The sequence below is a fragment of the Garra rufa genome, chromosome 4 (assembly GCF_049309525.1).
Source record: "Garra rufa chromosome 4, GarRuf1.0, whole genome shotgun sequence".
Classification (NCBI taxonomy): Eukaryota; Metazoa; Chordata; class Actinopteri; order Cypriniformes; family Cyprinidae; genus Garra; species Garra rufa.
The window spans coordinates 20,887,191-20,907,432 of record NC_133364.1 but is presented as its reverse complement, the minus strand read 5'-3'; the positions used below and the strand labels follow the sequence as shown (position 1 = coordinate 20,907,432).

General features: G+C 37.6%; 1 protein-coding gene across 1 annotated transcript in view; it reads left to right on the top strand.

The window, feature by feature from the left end:
• Nucleotides 1-20,242, top strand: part of snd1 (staphylococcal nuclease and tudor domain containing 1) — a 234,779-nt gene that overhangs the window by 209,222 nt on the left and 5,315 nt on the right. The window contains exons 20-22 of the mRNA XM_073838844.1: nucleotides 1,436-1,505; nucleotides 4,867-4,980; nucleotides 7,197-7,400. Coding sequence (XP_073694945.1) covers nucleotides 1,436-1,505; nucleotides 4,867-4,980; nucleotides 7,197-7,400 — 388 coding nt within the window. The remainder of the gene's footprint in view (nucleotides 1-1,435; nucleotides 1,506-4,866; nucleotides 4,981-7,196; nucleotides 7,401-20,242) is intronic.

Below are 20,242 nucleotides of genomic sequence, written 5' to 3'. Positions count from 1 at the left end.
TCACACTTTTATCTCACATTTCTGACTTTTTCGTGTAATTGTGAGTTTATATCATAATTCTGAGAAAAAAAAATCTTGCAATTCCGACTTTTTTTGAGTTTTGACTGTATAACACGCATTTGTGAACACAGGATTGTAACTTTATTTCTCAAAAAAGAAAAGAAAAGAAAGATTAAAGAAAAAAATCTCTAATATTGGAATATTATTAGTATAACTGTTGTGTGTATTTAATTTTAAAGAAAGATGACTTTGGTGAATTGGAATAAAAGCAGGAAGGCAGCATTTCTCAGCAGACTAGCTTCACAGGGATTGCTTTAACCTCATATTCATTGTTGAAATAATTTAATAGTGAACCATCTGTTGCTTATGGGTATTTCTCGGTTTGCTTACATTTTATACTGGGGTAATCTGCCCTAGATTGCAGGACATTGGACTGCTCTAATGAGTCCTTTGTCCTTCAGGGAGTCTGGAAGCTTCTATTGTCCTCATATAGACTCTGAACAGGCTGCGTCCTCAGTGGGGCGACTCATTACTCAAGCATCTGCTGGTGTTTTTGTTGATGTCGTCTTTCTCTTTTAAAAACTCCACCCCGCAACAATAATAGAATTTGGCTTTAATTGTTTGCAAGTTTGCAATTCAGTGCCTCTGAGAAGTGGGTTCTCTGTTTTTTCTTTTCTTTTTTCTTAGCATGTTGTCATGTTGCTAACAGGCACTTTCTCTACATCCCACTTGGCTCCAGAGGCCGTGTTTTCCCACAATGCATCAGGACTATGTCATTCTGTGGTGTAAGAGCTCATTAAGACTGTGATACGCAGAGAGGGTGGACACAAATCAGTCTGCAACCAGCAGAAAGACATTTTTGAGAGCTGGAACAGGCAGTGGTTTTTGGATGATTGAGGTGTTTTAGCATAAATAGATGGACTGCAGTGGGCAGGGGGTCTTGAGTGGGTTCAAATGCCTAAGTTTGATTAGATAGGAATGGAAACTTATCTTTGACTTCTTCTCTTGTGTTTGAGGTGTCATGCAGAGCTTTGAACTGCTCTTGATGAATATGAGAGGCTTCTTAGACTTTCAGAGCGCGAGGTTATGAATACAAGATTAACTCTCTCCTCTGACCCATAAAAGATCCACCAGTACTGTACAGTTAGGGGCACTAAAGTAGTATTTTGCTCTTTATGAAAGGGAATGTTTTCAGTTAGGTAAAATTGGAGGTCACTATATCTTACCAGGTGCCCAGTGTGGCCTCTTTCTGTCATTTCCATGAAGCAAAGGCAGTTTGGAGCCAGAAAGTCAGTGCCAGTAAGGTACCAAAGTGCCATTTGGTGGCAAAGCCAAACTTCTCTTCTTCAGTATAGCATGAAGTTGTCCAGTGCTTTTCCCCTTTTATCAGTGACTGAAACTGACACTTTCTTCTCTGTCTCTCTTTCTCCCATAGGTACAGAGCTCGTGTCGAGAAAGTTGAATCTCCAGCAAAGGTTCACGTGTTCTACATCGACTATGGAAACGTGAGTACCTGCTTGCGGGGAGGTTGATCTATAATCTAGATGTAACACAGCATCTCCTGAGTGGAGCGTCTTTTTAGAAAGTCGCTGACTGATGAATGTTCTGAATTGTGTTTAAAATACTGCATGTGCTTTCAAAAGCCAGCACTGAATCCATCAGTCAAAATGCCGCACATGTGAAAAACAATTCCTTCCCGTAAATCCAGAATAAATGCATTTTTGCAAAGAAAATAATGTTAGTATGCTTAAAAGCAGCTTGAATGATGCAGTACCCAGCATGCTTTGCTGTTTTTGTGCCCTGGGCGGAAAGCTCCAGGCCAGCACAAGAGAAAATATGCAGGTGGTCATGTGATTGAACATTTCTTACACAACAGGCCTTTTCTCTCATCTTTGTATTCCCTGCACCTTCCGCTTTCTTCTCTTTTCACAGACTCTCCACCTCGTTCTTTTATTCTCTTTGTCCACATCTCTTTGTTCTGCATATCTTAACCCTCAGTGCAAGAGCATTGTGCTGAATCTGATATCATTGTTTATTGCCTTCCTTCTCTGCTCAATCACTCTGATTCGCTGGGCACAGTGTCTTCAGGGACAGATCTTTATTTTAATGCCCCATCAAAAGTTTATACCTTAAATTCCTCTTTTTTTGGGCTGTTTAAGGGTGTTCACACTTGTCATGTTTGGTTCGATTAAAACGAACTCTGTTAGTGCAGTTCATTTGAGTAAGTGTGAACGCTGCCATTCGAACGCTGCCATTCGAACTCAGCCATTCGAACTCAGTCCATTTCCAAACAAACTCTGGTGCGGTTCGAATTAAATATGAACACGACATGGACCAAATACTTCTAAACCAGCCAAAAACAGGAAGTAATGACATGATGCGACACTATGATTTCACACAGGGAACATGTGGTGTATCCAAAACAAAATGAGCAGAGGGTAAAAGTAGAGCAACGACGAGGTAAAGTGCCTTTTATGAGTTTTTTGTGAGTTCACAGGTGGTGAAAATAATATCATATACACACAAAAAACGCGCTTAGTATAGCAGACGGCATTAGGTGTATTTGTCTTAAAGCGGCACTGAGTAGAACAATCAGTGAATGGGTACTTTGGTGTCACGCTTTAAGTTGAACGCACCATTTACTTGTGTTTGGAGTGTTCGGTGAGTTCCGTCACAAAATATACGTCACTCAACCTGACCAATCAGGTAAGAACGTATCACTATGCCTTTACGTTCGGTATCTTTAGGTTCGCTGTCAAAAATGCCAGTGTGAACGCTAAGCGGACCAGGACCAAATGTATAATTTTCCTTTTTGCTCCTTTTTAAATGAACCAAACAAACTGAGCTACAAGTGTGAACACACATTAATTATAATTTAGAACTTATGTTAGTAGCAAATCTTAAGATGTGCCCCAGTTTAACAGAATCTGCTTTAATACGCAGTACATTTGAATACTTAAGCCACTATTTCTGTATGAATTTTGCACTTGGTAACAAATATCCCACCTATTGGCAAATGCAAACACATGCATGCTAAAAAGTTGTTCAGAACTCTTGTAATGTAATTTGTTATATATCAGGGGTGTTTCCTCTGAGGAGGCAGTGCCTTCCTAAAATATTGGATTAGAAAAAATTCGCAGACATAAAACAACTGCAATATTACAAAATATAAGATTTAAAAAGTGTATAAATCACCTGTTTTTCTAAAGAAACATTGTCCAACAGCGACATCAGAGAGTTACAGCGGGAGTTCGTGTTTCTCGCCTCCCCTGAGCCCATTGATTTTTAACAGACCTAACACTGTGTCCTAACTACATGCGACACAACAAAATTCCAGCGACGAGCAATTTGGCTGTCCACACCAGACGTGACGAGACAGAATCCCTCAAATATCACAGACATTCAGAAGCGCACTGCACTTCCAACGAAATGGACAATTTTAAAATCTAATTCATAAGTATTAAACCTTTTTAACATTGTTTAAACTACATACTAAGGTGACTGATAACCATCTGTGTCATTGAAAACACTTGTTGGTTTGCATTAAGTTTGCAGTTTTAACATATATGTTTGCTTACATTTAATTTCAACATCTTAGGTAAATTATCGGTTATTGATTTCAATATGGCTATAAATGTCATGCAATGTGATATTAAAACTCCGATTAGACACTTAACATTGAATAAAGCACATAATCAGTACCTTAGATTGTAATTATCATAGTTTGTATGTTGTTCGTGCTGTGACGTCGCAGAAATAGAAACCGTTTCTAAAATTGAAAATTTGTATGTCGCTGTCACAGCTAGCAAGGACAAAAACTCTGAATAACATGAAAAAGATACATTTTATCGCCTGTAGTTAGGACACTGTGTAAAGCATGCAGTTAGTTTGGTGGGATGTAATTGAGAATGAATTCATTGCAATATGATTGGATATGACTGGTTATGATAGACTGTTATTGGTTCATGCGATAAATCACGCATCTTGTGTTCGTACGCATTCGACATTTGCGTATCAGTCAGAATGAACAACATAATGGTGTTAATGGGAAGATTAAATTTAAAAAGTAAGCAAACAACTCACACGTAGGTATAACCTCTTTGTTAAATCAAATTAAGACTTCAAATGGCATGAAAACTTGATCTGAGTTTTTAGTGAGTAATCAGCTTTGTGAAATTTAAAGTAAATATCCATGTCTGTGACCAATATTTACCCTAGCTTTGATGACTGATGATTTAAAAACATTTAAATTACTGCAGATGTAACTTTCGAGAGTCGGTTTTGTGATTTACTTTCAATCAGCTAATTAAATGTCACCTTTTTAATCTCCCTTAATCCAATGTCATTCAAACATTGTGTCTAAATGCTTCTAGGTCCACCGTGTGCTTGATGTGTGTCCCTGCTTCTCTCCCTTTGAAGAACTGCTGTGTAACCCCCCACGTAGAACAAGCCAGTCTTTTTGCTTTGCACTTCCATCTGTCTTCTGTCTGTTTTCCTTTTTCTAGTCTCTCTGTCTCCTTGTATTTCTCATCCTCAAGGCTGAAACAAGCGTTTGCGGTGTCTCAGTGCTAACCAGCCTGCTGTGTTCACATGTTCTGCACTAAAGACACATGACCACAACGCTCAACTGCGACCCAGTAGAGAGAAAGAGAGAAAGTGTGTGTCTCTCTAATATTGTGTTGCTGGCTTTGAGTGTGGCATGTGGAGGAGTTAAGCGTTATCCTTGACTTTGCTTTTATCTGCGGTGCCGTGCTCACACCTCCTCCATTTAATGAGGACCTTGTACAGGCAGTCAGTGTATGAAAGAAGTATGAAGCCTGTTTTATAACACAACAATGTGACAATCTTTCTCTCTTGTCGTTTCAGAGAGAGATATTATCTTCCACACGTCTTGCACCCCTTCCTCCAGCCTTCAGCACGCGTACGCTTCCTCCACAGGCTACAGAATACACATTTGCCTTCATTCAGGTCCCACAGGATGTAAGTTCTTGCACAAACACATTCATACGCACTCCCATGTGATTCATCACGCAATGCGGCCTTCAAACGGTTCCTGTAGGACACATAGAGCATGCACGCACAACATAGGCACATCCAGGTTATAAAAGACAAGAATTATGAGTCACATCATCCTAGTTTAGCCATTTCGGCTACGGTTGGAATGACATACTACCATATATTCTGCATAGAATAGCCATATGCATTGCATTCAGGGCTTGACATCCCACTAGCCACTTTGGCGGGTTGAATTTTAATGTATGGGACAAGTGGATTGTTTGAAGGGGCAAGTGAAAAAGAATTTAACTTGCCCGACCGGCCAACTAATCTGACTAAAACATCTAATTAGGGAAGCACCGAAATTTCTACGAGAATGAATCTGATTTTATTATATTTGGTGTAAACGGCTATTGATGGATTCACAGCTACAAGGTCGTGCCAGTTGAAATCAACACAAATAAACAACTGCACACAGAAGAAGAAATATACTGTGGTAAAAATGTAGTTTTTATGCTTATAACATATAGCCTAGTTAAGCAGCATGACACAACCAAGAGAGTGCAGTTTTCTCTGAAAACCATGATTGTAAATTTGGCATTGATTTTATACAAGAGTTCAAACAAGTAGTTATTATACCTTTAAGTACAATATTGTCAGTGTTGACTGTTTTTGCTTTGATTAACGCAAATAGTTCAAAACCAAGATCACTGCAGAACAGTCACACATCTCTGACCGTCATACAATGGTGTTCTGTTATTGAATGATTCTGCATTCCGTTCAAAAACAAACTGTAGAGAGAGTGTATATAAAAGATTCATTGTGCAGTGTAGAGAGCTTTGTTAATTATAGTGGAACTTTGTGAGAACACGATGAACTAAGATGAGTGACAGCTTTTAATGATTTTTAAGGGAGCTTGTAAATGGGATATTGATTTAATACAACAGTTAAATAAACAAGAAGTTAATATTAAGTGACTTCATTGTCTGACTATAACACTAAATGGATTTTGCTCCATTTCATTGTCAAAACTGAGCCGTTGCGCATCTCCGTTCAAACACAGAGGTGTTTCGTTTATGAATAATTACCCTTTTTTAAAAACAGTCACTTGCTTTATTCCTAAATGAATTAGCTGTTCGAACAAATCAAATGAATGAATGATTCAGTAATTAAATCCGTGACTTACCGCCACCTACTGGTTTCATTTTTTTAAAGTGGCTTTTCAGTTATTTAAATCATTTAATATTTCTTTATTCAAAATGTTACATTTAAAACATAAATCTCAACATGAATTCATGAATTTGATTGCACGCATGCCACCTCTGAGCCTCAATAAACATGAAAATACACCTACAATTTCATATAATTTCATAAAAATTAATTTACAACAACAAAATTGTGGCCAGTGAAACTGCTGAGTGGCTAATAATTTGGGAAAACCACTAGCCACAGTGGCTGGTGAGCAAAGAAGTTAATGTAAAGCCCTGATTATTTATTCACTAGTTAAATCAGAAGTTTACATAATGAGGTCAAGTGATGTAACACCTACTACTATTTCTTTTGTTTTAAATCTGTTAAAATGCTAATATTCCAATTCAAGCCTTTTTGCTAAATTGTGTGACGAAATGCATATGAAAGTAAGTTTTCCACCTGGTCTGTGCTCGGTTGTGCGTGTAGGTGTGTGTTTGTGTGTGTAGGCGTGGCATGATGCCACCTGCCCTGTTAAAACCGCTGTTGTTTAGCGATCTTGTCCATCATTTGAGGTAGGTGCATTGTTCTCTCTCTATCTCTGTCTCTTTCTCTCGTTCTGGATGGCCTCTGTATCTCGTACCCCCACCATAACTCCCCCCAAGGGGAACATGCTCTGAGGTTGCCATGGAGACTGGGTTGGCTCACAAGAGCAAAGTGTGTGTGTGTGTATATGAGAGCGAGAAAGATCAGATCTGTATCTCTCACCTCGTGCGTCGAACATTTGTGAAACATTGTGTTGGTGTGGAGGTATTTTGATCCGTTTTTTGTTTGCAAATCTGCGTTTATCATTATCGCCGCACTTGTGTGTTTGTGTGTAAGTGTGATGAATGAGCAACTCCACAGCTGGAGAGTTTGAACGATGGAGTCTGATTGGCTCAGAGCACACACTGAGGACTTTGAAGTTGAATGAAACCTTGTTTCCTGACATGTTCTTATGACCCCACCCACAGGAAGACGCAAGGGCCGACGCCGTTGACAGTGTGGTCAGGGACATTCAAAACACACAGTGTCTGCTGAATGTGGAATACAGTGGAGTTGTCTGCCCGCACGTCACGCTGCAGTTCTCTGACTCGAAAGACGACGTGGGTCTGGGTCTGGTGAAGGAAGGCCTTGTCATGGTGGACGTACGGAAAGAGAGGCACCTGCAGAAAATGGTAAGTGACAAACAAACAAAATGCAAGAACCCACCAGTCAGCTAGTTTGAGCCAGAGGTGCCATTAGCTTTAACTGGGATCTATCGTAATCTATGTGCACTGAAATGCACCTCGCTGTTTCACAGCAGGGCCGCAGACGGCAGCCATTTTGTATTATTATGAAGCACTGACCATTTGTTCTCCCCTTGTTATCCTCTCTCTATCCGTCTCGCTCTCACTTCCTCACTTTCCTGTTGTGAGCCATTTCTTGAGCGTTTTTAAAAACTTGCTGCATTCATTTGTGACATTGTGTCAAGTGAATACAAACACACTGCCGCTCACACAGGGCCTTAGAGGACTTAATTCAATAATTTGAGCATTTAGATCTATTTATTCAAAAGCTTTTGCTGTCAGAGATTAGTTTATTCTAGTGCTAATAAAATGGAAAATGCATTTTCTGATCAAACTTTATGATGATGTGTTGTTTTCAAAGGGATAGTTCACCCAGAAATGAAAATTCTGTTATTTATTACTCACCCTTATGTCGTTCCGAAGTCGTAAGGCCTTCGTTCATCTTTAGAATGCAAATTAAGATTTTCTTTTCTGACCCTGCATAGACAGTAATGCAACTGACACGTTCAAGGGCCGAATGACATGAATAAAGTCATAATTTCTGTTTTGTTTGCGCACAAAAAGTATTCGGATAGCTTCATAACATTACTGTTAAACCTCTGATGCCACATGGACTATTTTAGTGATGTCCTTACTGCCTTTCTGGGCCTTGAACATGTCAGTTGCATTGCTGTCTATGCAGGGTCAGAAAGTTCAAGGATTTCATCCATAAATATCTTAATTTGGTATTTTAAATATCTTAACTTTGATTAATCACACAGTTCTGGAAGCCAGAACGTTAATGGATAAAAGAATTTGGTTAAAAATAAAACTAAATTTGAGAAAAATTAAGTGTTTTTAATAGGGACTTAAAGTAATTTTTGTTGAACTTTTAATTTGATTTGATTTTTATTAAGACATGCTTTTTATGTAAAATAATAATAATAATAATAATAAATAACCATTAAGAAAGAATCTAGAAAAATGAAAATGAAATGGCTAATAGAAATGGCTATAAAAAGACATTTCTAGGTTGTTTGTTACCTAAATGCGTTTGTTACACCACAACATTGGCTCAACCATTGACATTAGTTTAAAGCATGAGTTTCAGGAATCAGTATTTTTGCCATTTCATTCAGTGACGCTAGTGGCAATGAAATTACTTCACATTTTTATGACGCTTCAGTGAATTAAACATGAAAAAATTTAATATATTCAAAAATGCAGTCTTCGTCACTCTTTCTAGTCATTAAAGCAGCTTTGCTTGTTTATAAATGTGTAATAACCATCTTATTATACTGTTATTACAATCCATCTTTAGTGAATGCACATGAAGGACACAAAAGCTTTTTATATCAGAGATTAGTCTATTCATTAAGTTTGTTCAGAAAATTTACATTTTCCCTCTAATTTTGCGAAAATGTAAATTTTCTGAACAGACTTAATGATTTAAAATGCTTTTTTTTTATTTTTTAAGGAAAAGTTCAGCCAAAAATGACGATCGTCATTAATTTTTCCACCCTCATGTCGTTCCAAACCCTTAAGACCTTCATTCATCTTCGGAACACAAATTAAGGTATGTTTGACCTTGCATAGACAGCAATGCAACTAACATATCCAAGGCCCAGAAAGAGAAGAAATTGTTGAATAAAGTTATAAAGTTTTCTTTGCACACAAAGTATTCTCAGAGCTTCATAACATTACGGTTGAACCACTGATGTCACTTGGACTTTTTTTAATGATGTCCTTACAACCTTTCTTCGCCTTGAACATGGTAGTTGTGTTGCTGTCTATGAAGGGTCAGAAAGCTCTCGGATTTCATCAAAAATATCTTTATTTGATACCCTAACTTTGATTAATCACAAAGCCCTACTTTACACATTTAAACAAGCTGAAACTCTGGAAACTTTCACATTTAATTTAATAGCTCTTTATCTGATAGCACTTTGAGGGGAGACTCTTAATTGCTTACAAACTCTTCTCTCCTTCAGTTTGATTTGAGACATTTGAACCCATTCTTTGGTCAACTATTTATCCCATGACCTGCCGCCCTGACGTAATTTGTTTTTACTCCTGAATCAAACCATACAGGTTTGTTCTTGGCAGTCAGCACGTGATGAACTTGAAGCGGTTTGTAGACTCTGAGCATATGGAGGGTGTTTGTGACAGCCACGTCAGGTCCACCATTTCCCTGTTCCCATAGGAACACTGCTGTTCTGGTTCACTCGTCCCCGCCTCTCACTCCCTCGCGCTTTCTTTCTTCATTTTCTATTCCGCTAACAGGTTGTTTGAGGTGCTTGTATAGAACTGCGCTGTCTGACTTCAGCGGCACTCACTTCTGCTCCTGTTTTACACTCGCATAGTTAGGAAACACTAGTGCTCAGGCATACTGTACATGAAATACTGTAAGCACATGCTTTAGTTTAGCATTACAGCTCAGTGTATGTCCAAAAAATCTCCAGTAGTGTTAAGACATGTAAATAGTAGGGCTCTAAGATTTTTGCGATGCAAAAAAGGTGGACAGAATCGCAGAAACCAGTCATAAAATTGAATTTACTGTATAACACGGAATGTCATGGAATTTGCCCTATTTTGGATGAATAAATCAAAAGTAGAGCAGTACACTTAAGTCAAAACGCGATATGGACTAGTGTCTCTGAATATTAAATGACAAAAGACTATTAAATATTGAATCCTGCCTGTTATACTTGTCTCAGCGTGAATAAATGGCACAGATGCGCGGTTTGGTTTACTACACACATAATAAAGCATGCGTGATGCTCTACCTTTACTGCCTCAATATTTGAGAACATGAACATAATCTCTAGAACTTCTCTGAGAGTCATTTTATGACCATTTTCCTGTTTCTAGTGAGGAAAACCAAAACTGCCATCATATCTTATACAAACAGAAACTTAAAGGTCTTTACAGCAACCCGTCAAAATAAAAGTTCGGTTTAACTTGAAGAAACTGTGATAGAAATATATAACTTAATATAATGATAGTACTTAGGGGTGAAAATCTTTTGACCTCACGATTTGATTTATATCTATTCTTGGGGTCATGTTTTGGTCAAAAAGTGATTTTTTATTTTTAATCAGGATTTACAGTTTTTTTTTTTTTTTTTTATCCCTACTTCCCATAATAGCAAAAGATCATTAATTAATATATTTTTCCAAAAATTTGTCTTGGCTAAAAATGGGCCAGGATGTATTTGTTTACCTCCACCATTGCTGTTCCTGTTTTATTTCGACGACAACATGTTATTGGTATAATTACATTAATTAGAAAAACTATTTTTTAAATCTGTGAATCGATGCAAATCACTGGAAGACTGAATTGCGATTCATATGTGAATCAATTTTTCCCCCACCCCTAATAGTACTACAACTACTAATAAAATTATTAAAACATAATTTTTTAAGGAATATTTATTAGAATTTATGTACCAGAAAAATGCAAATAGACAATTTCTGGAAAAAAAAAAAGTATTTAGAGATGCTTAAACCATTAAAATGTAATCTAGAAAATTAATGGAAAACACAGAATTTGGTCCAAATACAAAATAAAAAAATAAAAAAAATGTATTTCCTGGGGCCTTTTTTTTTTTTTTTTTTGTTAAACTTTTAATAAATCCCTGTTAAGTTGTGTAAGTTTCATGATTTCAATTAATTAGACATGCATTTTTACTAATAAAATTTAATTTAACCATTTAAACAGTGTAGAAAATCAAAACAGAAAAAAATACGAATTTAGGGAAAAATAAAAAATGATTTCATAGGGCCCCAAAATATTTTCACTTAGCCCAGGATAATAGAGATGGCTATAAATAAGACATTTCTAGGTTGACTGTCACCCAAAAGTATTTGAGCATCCCAGCCAGCCAAACAACACAACATTGGCTCAACCAATGGCATGAGTTCAGGAAACTGATCATTATTTTTGCCATTTAATTTCACAATCACTTTTGATGACACTTTAGTGACTTGAACATTTAAATATTTAATATTATGTTAAAAAACGTAATCCTCGTCACTCTTTCTGGCCATTAAAGTGTCCTTGCGTTTTTATAAATGTGTAATAACCATCTTATTACACTGTTATTACAATCAATCTCAAGTAAATGCACATGAAGGACACATCCTGTATTCCAGATCGAGACTACAATCCTTCTGGCACGAGATGGCCGTTTTTAGGACAGCATTGGCACTTTAGTATAGTGTGGTGGCGCCATGCCACTTGTCTTCTGTCTACTTCGGCTTTCACCCTTGGCTTTTTCATAAAGATTCTCTCATCTCGCTCTCTCTTTCATTCATTTTCTCATTCATTATCTCTCCCACTCACGCTCTCTTTTTCCTCTGTCCTTCTCTCTCTCCTTCCCCATCTTTTCTTGCTGCTGGTTTGGCCTCCAGTGCAGCACACCGTGTGCAGGAGGATGTAGTTTGCGAATTTGCATGTATTTGCATGTCGGTGAAAGCGGTGTGATAAATCATAATCTGCAGAATTAAAGACAAAGCAGTGGATCAAACCTTTCATTCCTTGGTAAATTAGCTGTGATTTAAAACACCGTTAATACACCGTGCTTATTTACACTGTCTTCATAATACATGCTGCCGTCCCATCCGTGACCCCCCCCCCCCACTTCCTCCACCCCTTTGTCTTTGTCTTTTGATATTCTATTCCTTTTAAACAGACTGTGCTCTGTGATCTTTTTTCTTCTCCAACGTCCTTTCTGCTGCTGAAGGGTATCTGCCATGCTTGACACCTGACTTCCTGCTATCAGCAAATCTTTACTCTGCTGAAGTCTCCAGACCAGAGTCCATACGTCAGTCAGTCCATCACATTCGCTGTGGTCTTGTGCGAAACGAGTCCTTGAATATCCCTACAAGGCCAACGAAAGAGGGAAAGGAAATCTTTAGAGTGAAAGTAGAGAACGTCTGTCTGACAGCGAGAGAGTACGAGAGAGTGACAGATAAGGCCCACCGGTTCTCTTTCTCTCCACCTGCGCGCGGATAACGCAGGCCGTCCGATAAGTGTGCATGAGCTTCATCGGTTCTCGGGATCGATAAATGAAATCGATGTGTCATTTCCCTCCCTGTGTTTGTCAAACACTGCTCTTTCTTATTTGTGTGGCAGTCTGTCTGATTTTCTTCCTCATCCTGGCATTCTGGATGTCTGAGGGCATGCGATTCAAGTCAAAGAAAGAGTATCTAGTAGACAACGCAGCTCAGAAGCTTTGGAACGGAGCTCCTATGCATTTATGGTACACCAATGCTAAGCTTGGGCTTACTGTAGCGTACCATCAGTGACACTGGTGCCTTTTCACGTTCATTAGTTTTACAAGCTAATTACAAGCTCACATAGCAATTAGGGTTACAGTCATAGGATGCACTCAGTCTTATTGGAGATTTGTTTTCTGAGATTCTCTTTAAGCATCCAGTATTGACTTGGATGGTTGATTTAATGGGGCTAAACTCTGGACTTATCATTTCAGAAAGAGTTTGAAGGTCTTGTTGCTGTATAATGACCTTCCCGTGGAGACATTAATTAAGGAATGAAAGGTGTACTGATCTCAGCCGGAGTTGTTCTACAAACCTGTGGTGCTATTGATGACTTGATGAAACCGAAGCACTGTTAATATCTGTCATTCTGGTCATATTCCAGATGATAAAGCCCAAGTGAGGTAGTATTTTTATTACGGTTGTTATGTGATAAAATTGTCCTGTGACAATAGCTTTTTAGCATTTCATGGAAAGTTGTCTGGGGTTTAAAATAGCGGTGTATATTTCTGTTGCTCTCCTGTTTAATTTCTTAAACTTGTCTTTAATTTGCTGAACTAATTGGTCTTAAGGACATATTGCTTAGGGGGCTTTTAATAAGATGTTTGAAAAAGGTCAAGTTTTTTTTTTTTTGTAACTGAGCACAGTTTTTAGTTATTCAGGTTATTTTTATGGAAGCCCATTTCCCCTACTGATATATAAAATGTAAAAATGTTATTGTGACTTTTTATCTCAATTCTTTTCTCACCAATTTTTTTTTCTTAGAATTGGATGATATAAACTCACCTTTGCGAGTTATAAAGTCAGAATTGCAAGATTTAAAAACTGCAAACGCAATTCTGACTTTTTTTTTTTTTACAAATGCAAGTTTATATCTTGAAAATCTGGCTTTTTTCTCAGAACTGTGAGATATAAACTTGGAATCGGAATTGAGAATTTCTTTTCTCAGAATTGTGACTTTCTCAGAATTGCGAGTTTGTCAATTCTGACTTAATAACATGCAATTGCAAGTTTATATCATGCAATTCTGAATTAATTTCTCAGAATTTTGTGTTTATATCTCACAATTCTGACTTACAGTATTAACTCAATTTTGAGAAGTCAAAATTGCAAGATATAAACTCCTAATTCCACGAAAAAAGTCTCGTAATTCTGACTTTATTTCTCAGAATTTTGACTTTATTTCTCAGATTTGTGAGTTTGTTTTGCAATTATGACTTAATAACATGCAATTGTGAGTGTATATCACGCAATGCTGAGTTCAATTCTCAATTGTGTGTTTATATCTCAAAATTCTGACTTATTAACTCTCAATTTTGAGAAAAAGTCCAAATTGCAAGATATAAATGTAATTCTGAGGAAAAAGTGAGAATTATATCTTGCCATTCTGACTCTCTCAGAATTGCAACTTTTTCTGACTTAATAGCTTGCAATTGCGTGTTTATATCTCACAATTCTGACTTAATAACTTGCAATTGCGAGTTTATATCATGCAATTCTGACTTCATATCTCAGAATTGTGAGATTATATCTTACAATTCTTTTTAACTTTAAGTCGCAATTGCAAGTTTATATCTCAAAATTCAGACTTAATTCTGCGAAAGTCAAAATTGCAAGATATAAACTTGTAATTCTAAGAAAAAAGTCAGAGTTTATATCTCGTAATTCTGACTTTATAACTTGCAGTTGTCAAAATTACAAGATATAAACTCTATATAAATTCTGAGAAAAGTCAGAATTGTGAGTTTATATCTCGTAATTCCGACTTTATTTCTCAGAATGGCGACTTTATTTCTCACAATTGGGAGTTTGTCTCGCAATTCTGACTTTATAACTCGCAGTTGTCAAAATTACAAGATATAAACTATATATAAATTCTGAGAAAAGTCAGAATTGTGAGTTTATATCTCGTAATTCCGACTTTATTCTCAGAATGGCGACTTTATTTCTCACAATTGGGAGTTTGTCTCGCAATTCTGACTTTTTAACTCGCAATTGCTTGTTTATATCACGTAATTCTGAGGGGAAAAAAATTTCTGAATTGTTAGATGTAAACTTGTAATCGCAAGAAAACAAGTCAGAATTGTTCAAAAAAAAGTCACCCATACCTTTCTCTTATTTTTTTATTCAATGGGCTTCCTTATATTTTTTTTACTTGACATGCCATCAAAAAAAAAAAAAAAAACAAGCCACGAAAATAAACAGCCAAAGTCTCAGACTGTTGTTTCATCTCAGCTCAAGTACAGTCAAGCACTTACAGGCCACCCCATGTCCAGTTGTATCCCATCATGCCTTGCCCCTGACAGCTCCATTACCCATTAACCAGTAGAAGTTAGCTGAGCTTAGAACTGGGAATTTTCTGCTCCTCTAGTATCAAACACACACTCATCCACACAAACGGGCTGGGACACATGCTGAATGACACGCATCGCTGCCTAAAAACCCCATTTCATTCCTGTGCCCTGTGGATTGAACACAGGCTTGATCTGGGACAGAGAAGCCATTTCAGCTCCAGCGTCTTTCTGTTGTTTAATCTCTGTACTGAGATGATCAAAGTCCAAACTGTTCTCCTCAAATGCTGTGCGGCTGTGTCTATGAACGCTTTGATTTTCAGGCTGCCTGCATTACTGAGTATTATAGAGTGTTTCTAAGAACACCACAAATCTGATCACTGTCCCATCATTTCATGCCGAGAGACGGTAAAAGACTCTGTTGCAGTCTGCAGATTGGTAAAACAGCCACCTGAACCCACAAGAATGAGGGCTATGAATAGAGGACACAGAAATGGCTTACACATTTGTGTAAATGTGTGCTTTCGGAATCTTATGATGGTGATTAGGGCTGGTATGGCGACTCATTAGATCGATAAAGAAACGTGCATGAATGAGAAAATAAGCACAGATGTGCTTTGTTAAAGAGTTCACTCAATGTACAGGTCCTTCTCAAAAAATTAGCATATTGTGATAGTTCATTATTTTCTGTAATGTACTGATAAACATTAGACTTTCATATATTTTAGATTCATTACACACAACTGAAGTAGTTCAAGCCTTTTATTGTTTTAATATTGATGATTTTGGCATACAGCTCATGAAAACCCAAAATTCCTATCTCAAAAAATTAGCATATCATGAAAAGGTTCTCTAAACGAGCTATTAACCTAATCATCTGAATCAACTAATTAACTCTAAACACCTGCAAAAGATTCCTGAGGCTTTTGAAAACTCCCAGCCTGGTTCATTACTCAAAACCGCAATCATGGGTAAGACTGCCGACCTGACTGCTGTCCGGAAGGCCATCATTGACACCCTCAAGCAAGAGGGTAAGACACAGAAAGAAATTTCTGAACGAATAGGCTGTTCCCAGAGTGCTGTATCAAGGCACCTCAGTGGGAAGGAAAAAGTGTGGCAGAAAACGCTGCACAACGAGAAGAGGTGACCGGACCCTGAGGAAGATTGTGGAGAAGGACCGATTCCAGACCTTGGGGGACCTGCAGAAGCAGTGGACTGAGTCTGGAGTAGAAACATCCAGAGCCACCGTGTACAGGCGTGTGCAGGAAATGGGCTACAGGTGCCGCATTCCCCAGGTCAAGCCACTTTTGAACCAGAAACAGCGGCAGAAGCGCCTGACCTGGGCTACAGAGAAGCAGCACTGGACTGTTGCTCAGTGGTCCAAAGTACTTTTTTCGGATGAAAGCAAATTTTGCATGTCATTCGGAAATCAAGGTGCCAGAGTCTGGAGGAAGACTGGGGAGAGGGAAATGCCAAAATGCCTGAAGTCCAGTGTCAAGTACCCACAGTCAGTGATGGTCTGGGGTGCCATGTCAGCTGCTGGTGTTGGTCCACTGTGTTTTATCAAGGGCAGGGTCAATGCAGCTAGCTATCAGGAGATTTTGGAGCACTTCATGCTTCCATCTGCTGAAAAGCTTTATGGAGATGATTTCATTTTTCAGCACGACCTGGCACCTGCTCACAGTGCCAAAACCACTGGTAAATGGTTTACTGACCATGGTATTACTGTGCTCAATTGGCCTGCCAACTCTCCTGACCTGAACCCCATAGAGAATCTGTGGGATATTGTGAAGAGAAAGTTGAGAGACGCAAGACCCAACACTCTGGATGAGCTTAAGGCCGCTATCGAAGCATCCTGGGCCTCCATAACACCTCAGCAGTGCCACAGGCTGATTGCCTCCGTGCCACGCCGCATTGAAGCAGTCATTTCTGCAAAAGGATTCCCTTTTTTTATTATAAATAATAAATTAATTATTTGAAGGTTGACTTTTTTTTGTATTAAAAGCACTTTTCTTTTATTGGTCGGATGAAATATGCTATTTTTTTGAGATAGGAATTTTAGGGTTATTCTAGGGTTTTTGAGATAGGAATAGGGTTTTCATGAGCTGTATGCCAAAATCATCAATATTAAAACAATAAAAGGCTTGAACTACTTCAGTTGTGTGTAATGAATCTAAAATATATGAAAGTCTAATGTTTATCAGTACATTACAGAAAATAATTAACTTTATCACAATATGCTAATTTTTTGAGAAGGACCTGTAGTACTCGCTCACACCAAAAGCTGCCTCTCAGATAGCAGCTTACTTTAGGTATGAAAAAGTCTCAGCTTTCAAATTTGGTCATTTTCTTAAGAAATTCAAATAATAAGCACAGTTTACATGTTGTGACAGATTTCTGTAGCGCCTTAGTTCTAGCAGCATGTGAGCTGATCATCTTATCCTTTTTACTAGTTTACTAGTACTAGCACAAAATAAACATAAATGAACATGAGAAAGTATATTTCAACTGTGGAAAGACATCAAAACACTATTTTTCGAGTTCAAGTCTAGCAACATCAATGTACTCTTCTGTCTGGTTTGTTTGCCACAAAAATGGCAGATTCTGTGTTATGATTGGTTAGATCACGTGTCAGTCAAACTGTATGTGCTAGAATATGTGCTAGAAGTCCCAAACTGAATCAAATGATTTGTGATCAGCAATTCAAAGTTTTGATCTAAAGCGACAGATTCATGAACCTGATTTGAGATCTACACTCCGAAGTCCTGATCAGAATAATGATTAACAAACCATTGTTTTAGAACAGGACTCGAAGCGCCGTATCGCGAATCGTTTTACTTTAATCGGAACTTCATTTATAGCGAATCATTCGATTTAGATTGTGATGTCAAATCGTGTATCGTGAATAATTTGATTTGAATCGTTTAAATTGCGAAATGACTCCCAAACCCATTCTGATCTAAATCAAATGATTTGCGATACGTCATGCATGTTCCAAAATCCCGAACTGAATCTGTTGATTCGCAGTCAGCACTCCTAGGTTTCGATCTAAAGCGAAACATTCACAAACCTGCATTCGAGATCTATGCTCTGAAGTCTGAATCTGAATAATTCACAAACCATTATTTCAGATTTGGACTCGAAGCGCCAAAGCGTGAATCATTTGATTTAGATTGGGACTTCAACTCGCATATCGTGAATTATTTGATTTCGATCGGGACTTCAAATCATGTTTCGCAAATACTTTGATTTGAATTATTAAATTTGCAAAATGATTCCCAAACTGGTGATCCGATAGATTTGTGATCTGATCTGAAACAAATGATTCGCAATATGTCAGTGTTACTCTCTAAATCAAATGGTTCGTAATACACAATTTGAAGTGCTGATCTGAAACAAATGATTCACCATACCCTGATTGGAACTGATCGGAATGCTTCAAAACAGTGAATCATTTTGTGACTCATAAAATAATTGATTCTGAGTTTCAAAAGGCCCTGTTTCACATATATCATTGTACAGGCTTTCTAAAATCATTACAAGCAATATCGAGATTTAAAAAAAAGGCTCTTTTTAATTATTATCTGACTTTTGATATTGAATCGCTTAAAAATAATAATCAAAGTCACGAGTTTGAATCAGTTAGAAGCAGTTCCAGTGTAAATGGCTTACTCAGTTGATTTCATTCATCTGTTCCTCTTTTCACGTCTTCAGCCATATTTACTCTTTTTTTTTTCAGTACTACTACTGGTTTAGCTCTCTAGCTTTATGACATTAACTGAAGGAATTATGATTTTTGAACCGTGTGTATTTTGCATAAAAAGATTTGTGCTCATTGAAAACAATTAAACTTATTTTATAGACAATTTTTCAATTATTCAAGCAGCTTTTAACAGGGTTTCCGCAGGGCATTAAAAAGCATTAAAAGTCATTAAATTGATTTTGCGAAAATTAAGGCTTTAAATGGCATTAAAAAGCATTAAATTGTTTTATACAGGCATTAAAACTTTAGATAGTGTTGAAGAAACAAATATTACCAATTTATCTTGAATGTAGCCTGTATAATTAATAACTTTGATTCACTGTCGCGAAGTATGATAAACACGGAACCAGTTTGGTAATTGCTTCTGGCCGGTCCAAAATTGTGTGACACAGACTCTTTAAGAGCGGCCAGTTTTAGCCTCTAAGAGTTCGAAGTTTCTGAATTTTTTTCTGTTCGGAGCTGTCTCCTGATCCATTTCTAATTATGTTCGGCAGAGTAATGTATGTTCATTGTTGCGTCATTGTAAGACCGCATGAAAAAAAGCATTACAATATACACGCATTCATACACAGCCGTGTTAGTTCAGGGCTCGAAATTGCGACCGTTTTGGGCGCATATGCTCCCAAAATGTAATCTGCGCGACCTCAAATTATATTTGGGAGCGTTTGTGCGAATGAGAGAAATTGTTGGACTTGGTTTCATTTCTTTACAAAACTTTGGCCAGCCTAACTACTGCACAGACTGTTGCGAGCTGATACAGTGACAGGTTCGCCGTTCTCTCTTTTGATTGTGGACAATTAAAAGATCTCCACAATCTGCTTTTGAAGAAATCTACTATATTTCGTGCTACAGCGTACATTGTCAGATACAATTCTGCCGCCTCCGTCTCAATATATACTGTACAATGCAGCATACATTCACATCAAATGATAACTCAGCGGCAGAGTTCCACTCACGCAGGAGCGTAATTTCCACTGAAGACACGCTTTTCAAAATCCTGTTTGTGTCCTCCCACTTTCAAATGGTTTTGTTAAAGTAATCTCTAAAAGTAATCTCTCTCTATTGTAGAATCCACGCTCCGCGCCGTCAAGAGTTTCGCTCGATCATTAAAACGAAACCAAAAGTAAAATGCGCACACCATTCAAAAGCAATTTTAATACCCCTCATTTAGAGAGGAAAATTCGGTCTCTGTTTGCACTTTGAATATTGAAAGAGTAGCCTACTTTGATCATGCCTGCATTTATTGTCTACACGACTAAGAAAGAAGTGTTGTTTATTTTTTGTTGTTTTACTGTAGATTGTTTAAAAATGCAGTGGTTGTCTCTAATTTAAATGGCTGTACCTATAATAGAGAAAACAAACATCTTGTTCATGTACTCATATTTTCATTAATTCTTGTCCCTTGCTTAAGGCGTAAAA